Below are 13,215 nucleotides of genomic sequence, written 5' to 3'. Positions count from 1 at the left end.
TCTCGAGGGAGCTGCAACAGAAAGTTCACACAGATGCCAACGCGCCGCGCTTGCGCCTGAAGTGGGAGCCTCCACCGCCCAGATGCCCGCGTGCCTAGCTCGTGCCTGCAGTGGGAGCCTCCCCCACCCAGATGCCTGCACACCCAGCTCGCATCTGCAGGAGGCTCCCACGCCCAGATGCCCGCATGCCAAGCTCGCACCTCCCGGGGAAGTATCCCATGCCCAGCTGCCCGTGCACCGAGCGCATGCCGGGGGGGCCCTCCCCGCCCAGGACTTTCCCAGGTCCTTGTCTGCCCTCCCCCCTGCCCAGCTCATGCCTGCCAAGGGTGAGTTTAAAACTTTTTTTAAAAACCTCCTATAGATAATGTGCACCCTATCTTTGATGCTAAACAAAACTGGGAAAAAAGTGCACATTATACTCCAGATTTTACTGTATCTCTTGGGACTAAGGGAAGCAGGACTCTCTTTTAACACAATAAAAGTACATGCTGCGACAGTTGCAGCCTTCCACAAAACCACTGATGGCACTTCTATTTTCGCATATCCCATCACCAAGTGTTTCTTTATAGGCCTTCAAACACTTTCCCATCAATACATTCACCAACTCCTATATGGGATCTGAATCATGTCTTGAACCTAACCAAACCACCGTTCAAACCACCAGCCACCTGTTCTTGATTACATCTCTCCATGAAGGTGGCTTCTCTAATAGCCGTCACCTCCGGTAGGAGGCAAAATGGCAGCACTAATGTCTGACCTGCCGTATACAGTGTTCACTAAGGACAAAGTAACCCTCCGACCGCACCCCAGATTCCATCTCAAAGTCCCAATGCCTTTCCATATCAGTGAACTGATACACTTACCTGCATTATGTCCCAAACTGCACACCAATCCAATACAAGCAGTGCTGCACACCTTAGACTGAGCACTCGCCTTTTATCTCAACCAAACGAGATCCTGGAGAAAGTCAACAAGACTCCTCTTATCACTTTCAGGCTATGTCTACGCTGCCGAAAAAAAGTCAGAAAAAGATACGCAAATTGCAAACTGCAATTTGCGTATCTTTTTCCACTTTTTTTTCCTAAAGAGGCTTTTCCGAAATTTGGTCTGTCTACATGGGGCCAAATTTTGGAAAAAACTCTTATTTCAGAAATCCCTTATTTCTCTCACTGAGAAGAATACAGGGATGCTGAGAAAACACGTCCACTTTTTCAGAAACTGTTCCAAAAAAGCGGACGCGATCCTTGGACATGGCAGAGCTTTTTCGGGATACCTCTAGTGTCCCAGAAAAAGCTCTGCAGTCTAGACATAGCTTCAGAGTGCTGGAAGGATCAAGCCATCTCCTTTCAAAGAATTTCCAAATGAATCTCTTCTTTTATAAGTACTTGTTACACAATCCACAACAAGCAGCCACCAAGTATATAGGAGCTCACTCCACCAGAGCAGTAACTTGCACCAGAGCCTGCCTGTACAAGATCCCACTAGAGGACATTTGCAAAGCAGCAACTTGGTCTTTTGACCACACTTTCACAAAACATTACACTCTTACCTCCACTATCGCTCCTGCAACCTCAGTCGGACAAGTGGTGCTGTCCATAATTTCAGGGGCAGGGCCAAACACACCTCCACAATACGAACACTGCTCTGTAGTCACCCAGAGTGGAGCATCCAAGGGGACATCACTCAAAGAAGAAAAAAGATTTATTCACCCTGTGTAGTAATGGGGGTTCTTCAAGATGTGTCCCTCTGTAGGTGTTCCACTACCCTCCCTCCTTCGCCTACTTTGGAGCCTCTTTGGGGCTAGTACCAAAGCAGAGAAGGAATGCAGCCGCAGTGGACACCAACAGCACGAGAAGACACTACTCGCATGTGCAGCATAGCAGGGCACTGATAGAAAAATCTCCAGTCACCAGCATGAGACTGCACCGGCACCCAGAGTGGAGCACCCATGGGGACATGCATCTCGAAGAACCTCTGTTACTACACAAGGTAATTCTCTTTTTTTAAAAAAAATCAACTTTTTATACGAATTATAGCTCAGACTTTGCTGCATTATACTAGTTTAAGAGAATCAGAAATGAAAATGGGTTAGAAATAAACATACACCTTAGTAGTCTATTTGGTTACAGTGCTCTCTGGTTCTTAACTATGCATGTCACCATTTTGACAATGCAAATAATTCCACCTGCAAAAAGGAGGCTTATATGAAAGCTGGTCCGCAGGTCTGCTTTTTTATGTGTTAATTTTGTAATAGCAGATAAATATGTCTCCTTATTTTATGCCAATAACTTAGAATCCTGTTACTGATGAAGACAATGAAGAAATAGCACAGAAAATTAAATCTGATACAACTACTGTTTCAAATGCTCCAGAGGTATGAGGTGGTTCAAATTTTGTCATATACCAGTTTGCGATTTAATTCTGTTATATGTTGATAGCTGTAGCAAAAAATTCAATATCAGATTTGTTTAGTCATGCACTAAGAGTGAAACTGTAATACAGTGATATCCTAATTGTGTGATCATTAGAATTTTAATTGGTTCTCTTGATGAATAACTGTAGTGGAGATATTGACTAAGTGATCATGAATGAAGTTAGTGTCAGCATTACAATCCAAGTCCTATTTGTTCATCAACTGCTAAGTAACTAGGAAATCCAAGATAAATCAAGTAATTTTTTCTCTTAGATTCTTATCAGGCAAGTCAAATGAACGTTTTAGTAAATGGTTTTATACAGGCATATAAGACATGACATGTTATATATTAAAGAATCAAAAGTACAGTTCCAAGAAAGAGTTCATGGAAGAAACATGCGGAGTGCTCTCATTATAAGCTGCTGTCTGATTTACCGTGCTGCTTTTCTTGGTATGAGCGGCGAGGAGTCCTGTGGCACCTTATAGACTAACTGAAGTGTAGGAGCATAAGCTTTCGTGGGCAAAGCTTATGAAGTGTAGGAGCATAAGCTTTTGTGGGCAAAGCTTTCGTCTGACGAAGTGGGTCTTTGCCCACAAAAGCTTATGCTCCTACACTTCAGTTAGTCTATAAGGTGCCACAGGACTCCTCGCCGCTTTTGCAGATTCAGACTAACACGGCTACCCCTCTGATACTTTTCTTGGTATGTAACCCTCCAACTGTATTTGCAGAGGAAATAGAAAGAAAAAAAACGAATACATTTTAACAGTAAGCATGGATCAGTATTTGGATGGAGGAAATTTCATTAAATGCATTGGAATGTATGTGATTCAGTGACTAACATTATTTCTTCTAAATCAATACTAAACTAGTAATGTTCCTACATAATTCCTTATGCTTTTAACAGTTGAATTAAATGTAGCTCTTCCCTACCTTTAAAGAATATCACCATATAACAGCACAAAAAATTGCACCGACTATGTAATATATATTGATTATGTAAAATACCAAGGATAAAAAAGTATTAAATATATAATTTTTAATCTATCCTTTCTTTTATATGTCTTGAAATAATGGGTGACAATTTCTGACTTTCATATTCTTCTGTTTAAAGCTTATTTTTAAGAGTAAATAAGCTAATTACCCCAATTCATCTCAGGTAAGCACATATAAAGGGAAGATTCAAGGGGTAGCCGAGTTAGTCTGTACAGGATAAACTTAAAAAACAACAAATGGTCTGGTAGCACTTTGTAGACTAACAAAACATGTAGATAGTATCATGAGCTTTCGTGGGCACCACCCACATCTTCAGATGACTGGCAGTGCCCTCGAAAGCTCATAATACCATCTACATGTTTTGTTAGCCTATAACGTACTACCAGACCATTTGCTGTTTTTTAAGTTTACATTTAAAGGAGTTTGGTTCCCCTGGCTACACTTTTTCTGTTTGTTCCTCCTTCTCCCTTCAAGGCTAAGCAGTCAAAATAGAGTGCAACTACAAGGAGTTCCATCTTTTAAGAGATTGTCTCATGAGCTACAAAAAGGGAGCACTGCCATGGTTTTTCATAAAGAATGCTCCACTGGCCAGGGATTGTCTGGAGCACAATGCCCTAGCTCTCTCATCTCCTGTGTCTCCTAACACCAGCTTCATACCAGCAGAGAATTGTTCAGTGGTGGAAGAGTTTGTAAGGGCTTCTTAAAGTTCCTTTGTATTGCTGCAGTGGTTTAGAGTGGAGGTACTCACCCAGCCTAACATACAATGGTTAAGGGAAGCCCTGGAGTCCCTTGCCTCCAGGGTTTGTAGGAAGAGAGATGAAGTTCAAATATCTGGGTAGAGAAATTGGACCCAGAAAGAGAATGATCTGGTACCAAGCTTTCCATTACTGGGTTCCCTATGAAGCAGATACTTACTCTAGCAGAATTGGTAGGTGTAATATCCCTGATTTAGTATATACTGAAAAATTATCTATGATTTCAGTGGATTTGGAAGAGGGGGGAAGAGAACTATAAAGGGGTATGTCTACACTAGACCCCTAGTTCGAACTAGGGAGGCTAACGTAGGCATTTGAACTTGCAAATGAAGCCCGGGATTTAAATATCTCGGGCTTTATTTGCATGTTCCCGTCCGGTCGCCATTTTTAAATGCCACTAGTCCAAACTAATTGCCCGCGACTACGCACGGCAGTTAAACTCCTCCTCATTTCAGGAGGAGTAACAGGTAATTCGAACTAAGGACTTAGTTCAAATTACCGTTTAACTGCTAGTTCGAACTAGGGGGCTAATGTAGACATACCCTAGTAGATGATAAGATAATGGTTTCTCTTACCCTAGATATTTGAGGCATTAAATATATAATTTTAAACTGGCTAACCTTCATGAATATGCTATTTAATTGCTAATCAAGATTCTAAAAATAAAATCTGAACAGTAATTTTTCTAAAAATAAATAGCTTAAAACACAAGTTAAATGTTTTGAAACCATCTGAAGTTACATTTATGTTGATAGATGTCAAGAGATTTTATGAAATTAGGTCTTTAGAAAACGTAAATTATAGATTTGTCCTTTTTACTCTATTTGTTATTGCAGTTAATAATTAATGAGCTTTTCATTGCTCTCTATCTTTTTTTAAGCTATATCATTACTAACAGGTCATATACATGTCATAAGTCTTCAAGTTTTAAGTCTTAGTAGCTTTTTTCTATTCAAGTAGATGTTTATAAATACTACAGAATATCTATAAATTTACCTACTTTTATATTTGCTTTTCTTATTTTAGATTATACAGGAAAGAGTGGTAGGTGATAAAGTAAAGGAAACTCCTAGAGAAATTCAGCAAGAAGATGACCTCTCTCAGCTATCTGAGGGTCAGTTGGCTGACCAGAGTTTGGCTACTTCTGGAGATGAAACAGAAATAACTGAGGAATTAGAAACAGAAGGTAACTTTCATTTTTATAAATTAAAAATGAATCTATTACATTAATGAAGCTACCTCTCTTTCCATATTAAACATTTGTTGCTAACAGTGTGAGCTGCCTGATTATAAGAATGTTCATGACAGAAATTGTGTTCTGGGGTTCTTCATAGCTGTACCTGGGTGAGTTTGTTGGTGGTGTTTATAGCCCAATTAGATGTTGTATAGTAATTGAATGCAAAAATCTGGTATCTGGCCTAGTTTCATAAAATATTAAAAGGAAACCTGGTTTGTTTTCAGTGTCTTTATATTCTCCTTTCAGAAGGGTGATGTTCTAAAGAATATTTTTAAAAGTATTCTCCCTTTGTGTACAGATAACAGCCAACAGTAATATCAGAAGCTTCAGGGGGGTAGCTGAGTTTAGTCTGTAACAGGAAAAACTTAAAAAACAACAAATAGTCTGGTAACACTTTAAAGACTAAAAGTACTACCAGTAATATCAGAGATTGTCTCCAACAATGAGAGGGCAGTGCATCTTATCAAATCCCTAACTTCAAATGTTTAAGAGGCAGATTACCACCCCCACTCCCTGCCGCATTCCTGTCCCATGGCCAGACCTCCCTATTCCTGGGTTCTGTGGTCCAGGAACATCTCTGGTCTTGCTGGACCATGGATGTTGCCAGACTAGAAATTCCTGGTTAAGGGAGGCACAACCTGTATACTGTTTTTGTTTAACTGTGCAATTAATCACAATGTTTAATCATTTGAAAGCCTTAATTCCTATATTAAATGTTTGCTTACACTATTGTTTATTACAAGATATTTGATTGTATTTCAGTTTCCACCAACATAACCATTAGTGTTTTTAGCAAATCAGAATAAAAAACAAATGACTTTCCAGACTATTTGATGGTCATTGATTTACCTGTGTTATGATCTGCAAAGAAGAAAAGATTTGCCTGGCTATATTTATCAGAAAACCTAATATTATGCTCCCAGGTTCTCAACGAATCTCAAATGGACTACAAATACAGAAGGTTTAAACTTTTTTTTCCCCTAACAGATCAAGATAATAGACAAGCATTTGATGCCACAGAATCCATAATAACTGACAGTGATGACTGTATTGTTCCTAGCCCCGTGTCCAAGAATGTTAAAGAGGTCAGTCAGCATATTTATGGCAATTCAATTCTTCTGTTTGGGAAATTATGTGAAGCTAAGAAAAACATATTTTGAATATATCTTACTCTGATATCAGCAGTGAAATATTTCTCCCCTCCCCTCCCCCCTCCTTCCTTTATTTATTCTTGGATCTGGACGTCAATCACTCCGATAATCTGAAGAAGTGGGTTGTGCCCACAAAAACTCATGATACCATCTACATCAAGAATAAGAATCAGTTTATTATTTATATTTAAATGGACTTTTACCTTGAGTTTTAAAAGCAGAATGTTCATTTTGGCAAGTTAAAATATTGGCATCATTAACTAAGCAACATTGTATTCCAGCACTTTTTGAAAGTTTTTAATGAATGTGAGAATTTCACTCTAAATTTTTTTAAAAACTTGAAGACTGTCTTCAGTTTAAAAAAGTGGGTTAGGGAGGTAAAAAACATCCAAAACAATGACTCAGGTGAGTTAGTCTAAATATTGGATCCATTCTTGTGAACATTCTTTTTAATTTTTTAATTTGCACCATAAAATTGCAATCCTTTTCCTGTTAGGATTTCTACTGTCTTCACTATAGGGATTGTTTTGCTTGTTTTATTTCCTCTGTACATCTAATCAATCAGATGCTCAAAAGCTTGTAGTTACTCTTTATTATCAGCTCTTTGGTTCTTCCTTCTTTGCAAAATACTGGGTTTTTTGTTTTGTTGGTTTGGGGGGAGGGTTGTAGTTTAATTCAAGGACAAGAAAAAACTGTGCTTTTCTGAATTTTCAGATAAACTGAAATCAAATACATTTAGCATGATTTACCTATAGGGTAATTTTTAATGCATTTCAACCACTGACATATTTTCTCCTACATTTGACCTTTAAGTCTGAAAGGAAAAAAAATCTATTTTAAGTTTCAATTCATCAAGATACTTATGCATGAGAATTTTACTATTGATTTCAGTAGCATTATTTTCATACTGAAAGTTAAGTACCTTGTTCAACTGAGACCATAGTTTACTTTCTAGGGAGTGATTTAAACATTGGAGTGTTCTGTCCTTGTATATGAGAAATGTAGCTCCAAATTCTGTACCCACAGAAGGACCAGATAAAGTTTAAAGGATGCAGTTTTTGGCAGGAGAAAAGGAGAGGCAATTCTACACTTCATTGTACTGAGAATGTATCTGCAGCTCCCTAGGGAAAGGAATATTGGTATACTGAGGATTTGCCAGTTTAAGTGCATTATCGAAGTACTAATATATTAATAGTGTAAGCAATGGGTCCATAGCAGGATTCAACCTAGCTTGCAGTAATGCCTCTTTCTCTGTTACCAATAAAGTCTTGCTTCTATAGGTCTTTTACTTCCAGTTTTTTTGTGTGGTCATTATTCCTATGTCAGTCTTTCTACCTAGGGGAATCCCATTTCAGTCAGATGGAGTTCTGCAGGAATGCGGGAACAGGCTTTGATAATGCTTGGAATCAGATTTCAGTTAATCTGAATTTTAAGGGATAGCAATTCAAGAAGTTACTAGATGAGGTCATTCTGAAAATTGCTGTCTACTTTTAGTAATTAATAAAGAAATGTAATTAATTTGTATGTGAGAATAAATCTAGCACAGACCTGGGCAAAATATGGCCCACAGGCCGAATCCAGCCCTCCAAGCCACTGGATCCAGCCCGCAGAGGCAGTGGGGAGACCCAGGCAAGCACCCCAGTTTGCCCCACAACCCCATCCACTGAGCAGAAACATGACTGCAGGGCTCCGTTTCTGTTTTAAAACAGGAGGGGAAGAAGGAAGTTTTAGGAGCCTCCCCACCTCTAGCATATTCCCATTGGCCAGTTTCTGGCAGACCCCAGCTAATGCGAGATGCTTGTTGGAGTAATAGGCAGCAAAGAAGAACCATGCCCCCTCTCCTCAACTCAGTTATTCATAAAGCACATGGCCCGACAGACTGGCTGGCTAGGAAACATTTTAAGCTCTGCAGGCAGGCAGGCTAGCTTGACAGTTGGCAAGTAAGTCTCTTGGCCACAGCCTGCTTCTAGAACCCCAGCCCTTTCCTGCCCCCCCCCCACACATACACACTAAACATACCCAAAACCCGCTGTCCCCCTCGTACGCCCATACCCCCTCCCAGATCTGTCACCCCAGTCCCCTGCCCCAGATCACAATCCCCTCCTGCCCTAGGTCACATCCCAAACCTCTGCACTCCAGTCCCCTGTGCTAGGTCACAACCAACTCCTTTGCCCAAACTCCCTCCCAAACTCCATTCTCCCTCCTGTATCCCAATCCCTTACCCCAAGCTCCCTTCTACACCCAATCTCCATTCCAGACCCCGCATCTCCTTCCTTAATATTATGGAAGAGTGCAGCCCTCGACCACTTTCTAAAACCTTGGAGTGGTCCCCTGTCAAAAATTATTGCCCACCCCGGTCTAGCAACTGAAGATGTTCGTAGGAATAGTATAAATTTGTAAAGTTCTGTGCTTCAACAATCATGCCATTACCAAACTACAAGAAAGCTTATAAACAGCTTTCCTTTAATGTTTCAAGCAATGTAGAGGCCATTTTCAGTGTAAGTTCCATGTCAAATTATAACCATAGTCCTATGCACCTTAAAGACTAACAAATTTATGTGGGCATAAGCTTGCGTGGGCTGGAGTCAAGCACTCAAACTAGAAAAAGCCAGAATGAAGGTTGCCTTAATTCAGGCCCCTTGTGCATGCATTATATTGTAATCTTTAATTATATGATGACATAGAAAGACCTCTAACTCCTTCAGTGAATAGTGTGGACCTGCTCTGGGGATGAATCAGAATTGTGTATATAGTACAAGAGGTTGTTTTCTGTAAGGGTATGTCTACACTACAGCGCTATTTTGAATTAATTCAAAATAGTTAATTCGAATTAAGCTAATTCAAAATAACGCATGTATACACAAAAACTATTTCGAAATAATGTTTTGCTATTTCGAAATAGCACATCCACACTGAGTGGACCCTGAACCAAAGTTAAGGATGGCTGGAACCAGTGCTGGTAGGGCATCATGTTAGGACTTAGTGTGTGGGGCTGCTGTCTGAGGCTAACTGAGCTCCGTGCTTATAGGAACCCTACCCCCACCCTGGACAGACAGTTCTCAGAGTTCCCCGCTTGCTTGTCTACCTCAATGAGGGACAGCAAAGCCGTCCTGTCTTGGAGTGCCCTGAGTGTCCGAACTTGGGACACCACAGCACTCAGCCACATGGAGCCAGAGCTGCCCCTGGGCACGCTGGTGCATCTCGTGGGGTCGTTGCCATCAACCCGGCTGCACTTGCTGCAGGCTGCCATCTGGGGGGTTCATCAGGGGGCTGTCAGGATCCAGGAGGCCCTGAGGGAGATAATCCACCCCGAGGAGCTTCCCCGGTCCTCCCCACCGGGGGCTCGTGCCCCATTCCTTCCTCACACCTTCCACTTACCCCTCCCTAACTCCCCTTCCTGATGTCAAATAAAAGACACGTATGTTCAAAAATAGAAACTGGGTTTATTGAACAAAACTAGGGGGAGGGGGATGAACCTCTGGTGAGATTGGGAAAAGGAGGTAGGAGAGGGGAAGAGAGAGGATGGGAGAGGGGAGGGAGAAACCTGTGAGGAGGGAGCTGGAAAGAGGGAAGCAAGGGGAAGAAGGGGGAGGGGAAGCTCAGGGTTGAGGATCTCACCGGACCAACTTGACTTTCATGCAAACCTGCTCCTGGGTTCGCATGTGATCTTTGGTGGCCGGGCTGACAGCTATCCTGCCTTAGACGGCCGTGTTCTTCCGTCTAGTGCGGAGATCATGGACGTTGGGGGCATCTCCCCCAAACCTGAATAAGGTCCATGATCTCCACCCTGGACCAGGAAGGCGCCTGCCTTCTCCAGCCCCTATCAGGCTCCTGGGAGCTGGCAGACTGCTCCTGGGGAGCGGTGGAGGGCTGGCTGCCAGTGGCTTGCTGGCTCATGTTTTGGGGCCACTGGGTCAGGGACCCCGGTGGCCACTGTTGGCTCCGGGCTGGCAGGCTTGGAGCTGGCACAGGCACTGTGGCCAGGATCTACCCCTTTAATGGCTCCAGGGTATTAACTTACCAGGAGAGTAAGTTTTCCTGGTTGTGCCCAGAGTGGCGACCAGGGCTCCCTGGGAAGGGCGGAGGCCCCCTATTTCAAATTAAGTGTCTACACAGCACTTAATTCAAAATAGCTATTTCGAATTTGGCGTTACTCCTCGTAGAATGAGGTTTACCAAATTCGAATTAAGGGCTCTGCTATTTCGAATTAAATTTGAAATAGCAGTTTGCATGTATAGACGCTATTAACGTTAATTCAAAATAATGGTTGTTATTTCGAATTAACTTTGCAGTGTAGACATACCCTAAGAAAGTTATGGAGTGAAAGAGGCAAGATAGAATAGGATGACAGCAGTTGGCTTTCTGGTTACTGAGAGCTGCCTCTGGACAACTGAAGACTATCCCTGCCTTTGCCACACAATTCTGTGTGATGTGATACTAGCAATTTAGTTACACCAAAATGTTCATAGTTGATTACTGAGTGTTCCTTATTTTTCTGGGTGTCTGACTTGATGTTCTGCAGTCTTGATTTACAGAATTGCTGAGTACATATAGCAGAAACTGCAGACAATGAGAAGTGACATATATTGTAAAATGTTATATAGTGCAAAGAACTCTAGAAAATCAAGTCCTAAATGCCTCAAATTGGACACTCAAAATTAGTAGATACTATTACACTCAATATTGCTGTACTTCCATTCCCCATCTATAACATCAGAATGATACGCCCTCACATAACAGAGATGGTGTAAAAATAAAGTGGTATCCATCCTGTCCTTATCAGCATCTTGTCTTACTTCCGCTGACTTTGAGATGTTGACAATACATATAGTTTTTAATCAACTGTTAACAGATAATTTTTCTCTTCTTTCCTACTTTTTTTCTATCTGCAGCACAAAGAGCCATTTTTCCAAAGAAGCCTTATCATAATCTGTTCAATTTCTGTTTTGGTGGTGCAACTGTGTCCATGCATTCACTTGCATGTATTGTTTTGTGTCTATGAATAAATAGATATATACAAAAAGGGAATTCCCTAGACTTGTACATGCAAAGGATGTTACATGGGTAGATTTTACTGTTGTTTTTATGCACAAAAAATATGTAAAAATGTCTTGAACGTAATTGCCTAGGGAGGTTGTGGAATCCCCATCTCTGGAGATATTTAAGAGTAGATTAGATAAATGTCTCTCAGGGATGGTCTAGACAGTATTTGGTGCTGCCATGGGGGCAGGGGACTGGACTCGATGACCTCCCAAGGTCACTTTCAGTCCTAGTATTCTATGATTCTACACACACACAATATAGAACGAGTTTGAAAATTTACTTCAATATATTTTAAAAAACGACTAGGAGTCCTGTGGCACCTTATAGACTCACTGAAGTGTTGGAGCATAAGCTTTTGTGGGCAAAGACCCACTTCGTCAGATGCATGTAGTGGAAATTTCCAGAGGCAGGTATAAATATGCAGGCCAGGATCAGGCTGGAGATGACAAGGTGGATCCAATCAAGGAGGATGAGGCCCACTTCTAGCAGCTGATCTGGAGGTGTGAATTCCAAGAGAGCAGAAGCTGCTTTTGTAGTTAGCAAGCCATTCCCAGTCTTTGTTTAATCCAGAGTTGATTGTGTCAAACTTGAAGATGAACTGTAGCTCAGCAGTTTCTCTTTGAAGTCTAGTCCTGAAGTTTTTTTGCTGCAGGATGGCTACTTTTAGATCTGCAATTGTGTGTCCAGGAAGATTGAAGTGTTCCCCTACAGGTTTTTGTATGTTGCCATTCCTAATATCAGATTTGTGTCCATTGATTCTTTTACGTAGGGACTGTCCAGTTTAGCCGATGTATATAGCAGTGGGGCATTGTTGGCACATGATGGTATATATTACGTTGGTAGATGTGCAGGAGAATGTACCAGTGACAGTATGGCTGACCTGGTTAGGTCCTGTGATGGTGTTGCTGGTGTATATATGTGGGCAGAGTTGGCACCGAGGTTTGTTGCAAGGATTGGTTCCTGAGTTCGAGTTATTATGGTGCGGTGTGTAGTTGCTGGTGAGAATATGCTTCAGGTTGGCGGGTTGTCTATGAGCAAGGACCGACCCACCTCCCAAGGCCTGTGAAAGCGAGGGATCATTGTCCAGGATGGGTTGTAGATCACTAATGATGCGTTAGAGAGGTTTTAGCTGGGGACTGTAGGTGATGGCCAGTGGTGTTCTGTTGGCTACCCCTCTGATACTTCAATATATTTTGTTTCAATAAAAATGTTATAATGGTTATTAAAGGCATGGAGAATAACAATGTAAATTTAGCTGAATTGAGCAGTCTTTGTAAGGTAAAGAAGTTAGTTAATTAAAAAATGGCTATGATATTTCTGTCTGCATAATAAGTACATGTTGGACCTCCTTGGTCTGTCCCCGTGCTCCAGCAGGCTGCTGCAAGGCTCTGGCCCCTCACTGCCATGGTGCTCAACTCCAGCACCGCGTTGTTGCGGCCTTCTGCAGTGCCCCGGCTTTGCACTCCAGGGAACTACTGCAGGGTTCCAGACTTGGTCCTGTGCTCCAAGAAGCAGCCAGAGAACTCTGGTCCTGTGCTGCTGAAGGGCTCCAACCTCAACCCCAAAATCCTGGGGGCTGCCATAAGGCTCTGGGGCTGCCGCAGGGCTCTAGCCCAGTGCTG

General features: G+C 41.8%; 1 protein-coding gene across 3 annotated transcripts in view; it reads left to right on the top strand.

Moving 5' to 3' along the window:
- The window catches only part of RPGRIP1L (RPGRIP1 like), a 171,832-nt gene that overhangs the window by 116,164 nt on the left and 42,453 nt on the right, over positions 1-13,215 (top strand). For 2 of the 3 annotated variants that reach the window (XM_075940279.1, XM_075940284.1), the window contains 3 exons: positions 2,294-2,374; positions 5,189-5,348; positions 6,387-6,484. In XM_075940279.1, the coding sequence (XP_075796394.1) occupies positions 2,294-2,374; positions 5,189-5,348; positions 6,387-6,484 (339 nt within the window). The remainder of the gene's footprint in view (positions 1-2,293; positions 2,375-5,188; positions 5,349-6,386; positions 6,485-13,215) is intronic. The other variant, XM_075940280.1, reaches the window with a different exon arrangement.

This window comes from Pelodiscus sinensis, chromosome 12 (assembly GCF_049634645.1).
Source record: "Pelodiscus sinensis isolate JC-2024 chromosome 12, ASM4963464v1, whole genome shotgun sequence".
In the NCBI taxonomy this organism is placed as follows: Eukaryota; Metazoa; Chordata; order Testudines; family Trionychidae; genus Pelodiscus; species Pelodiscus sinensis.
This window is presented reverse-complemented; position numbering and strand designations above follow the sequence as displayed.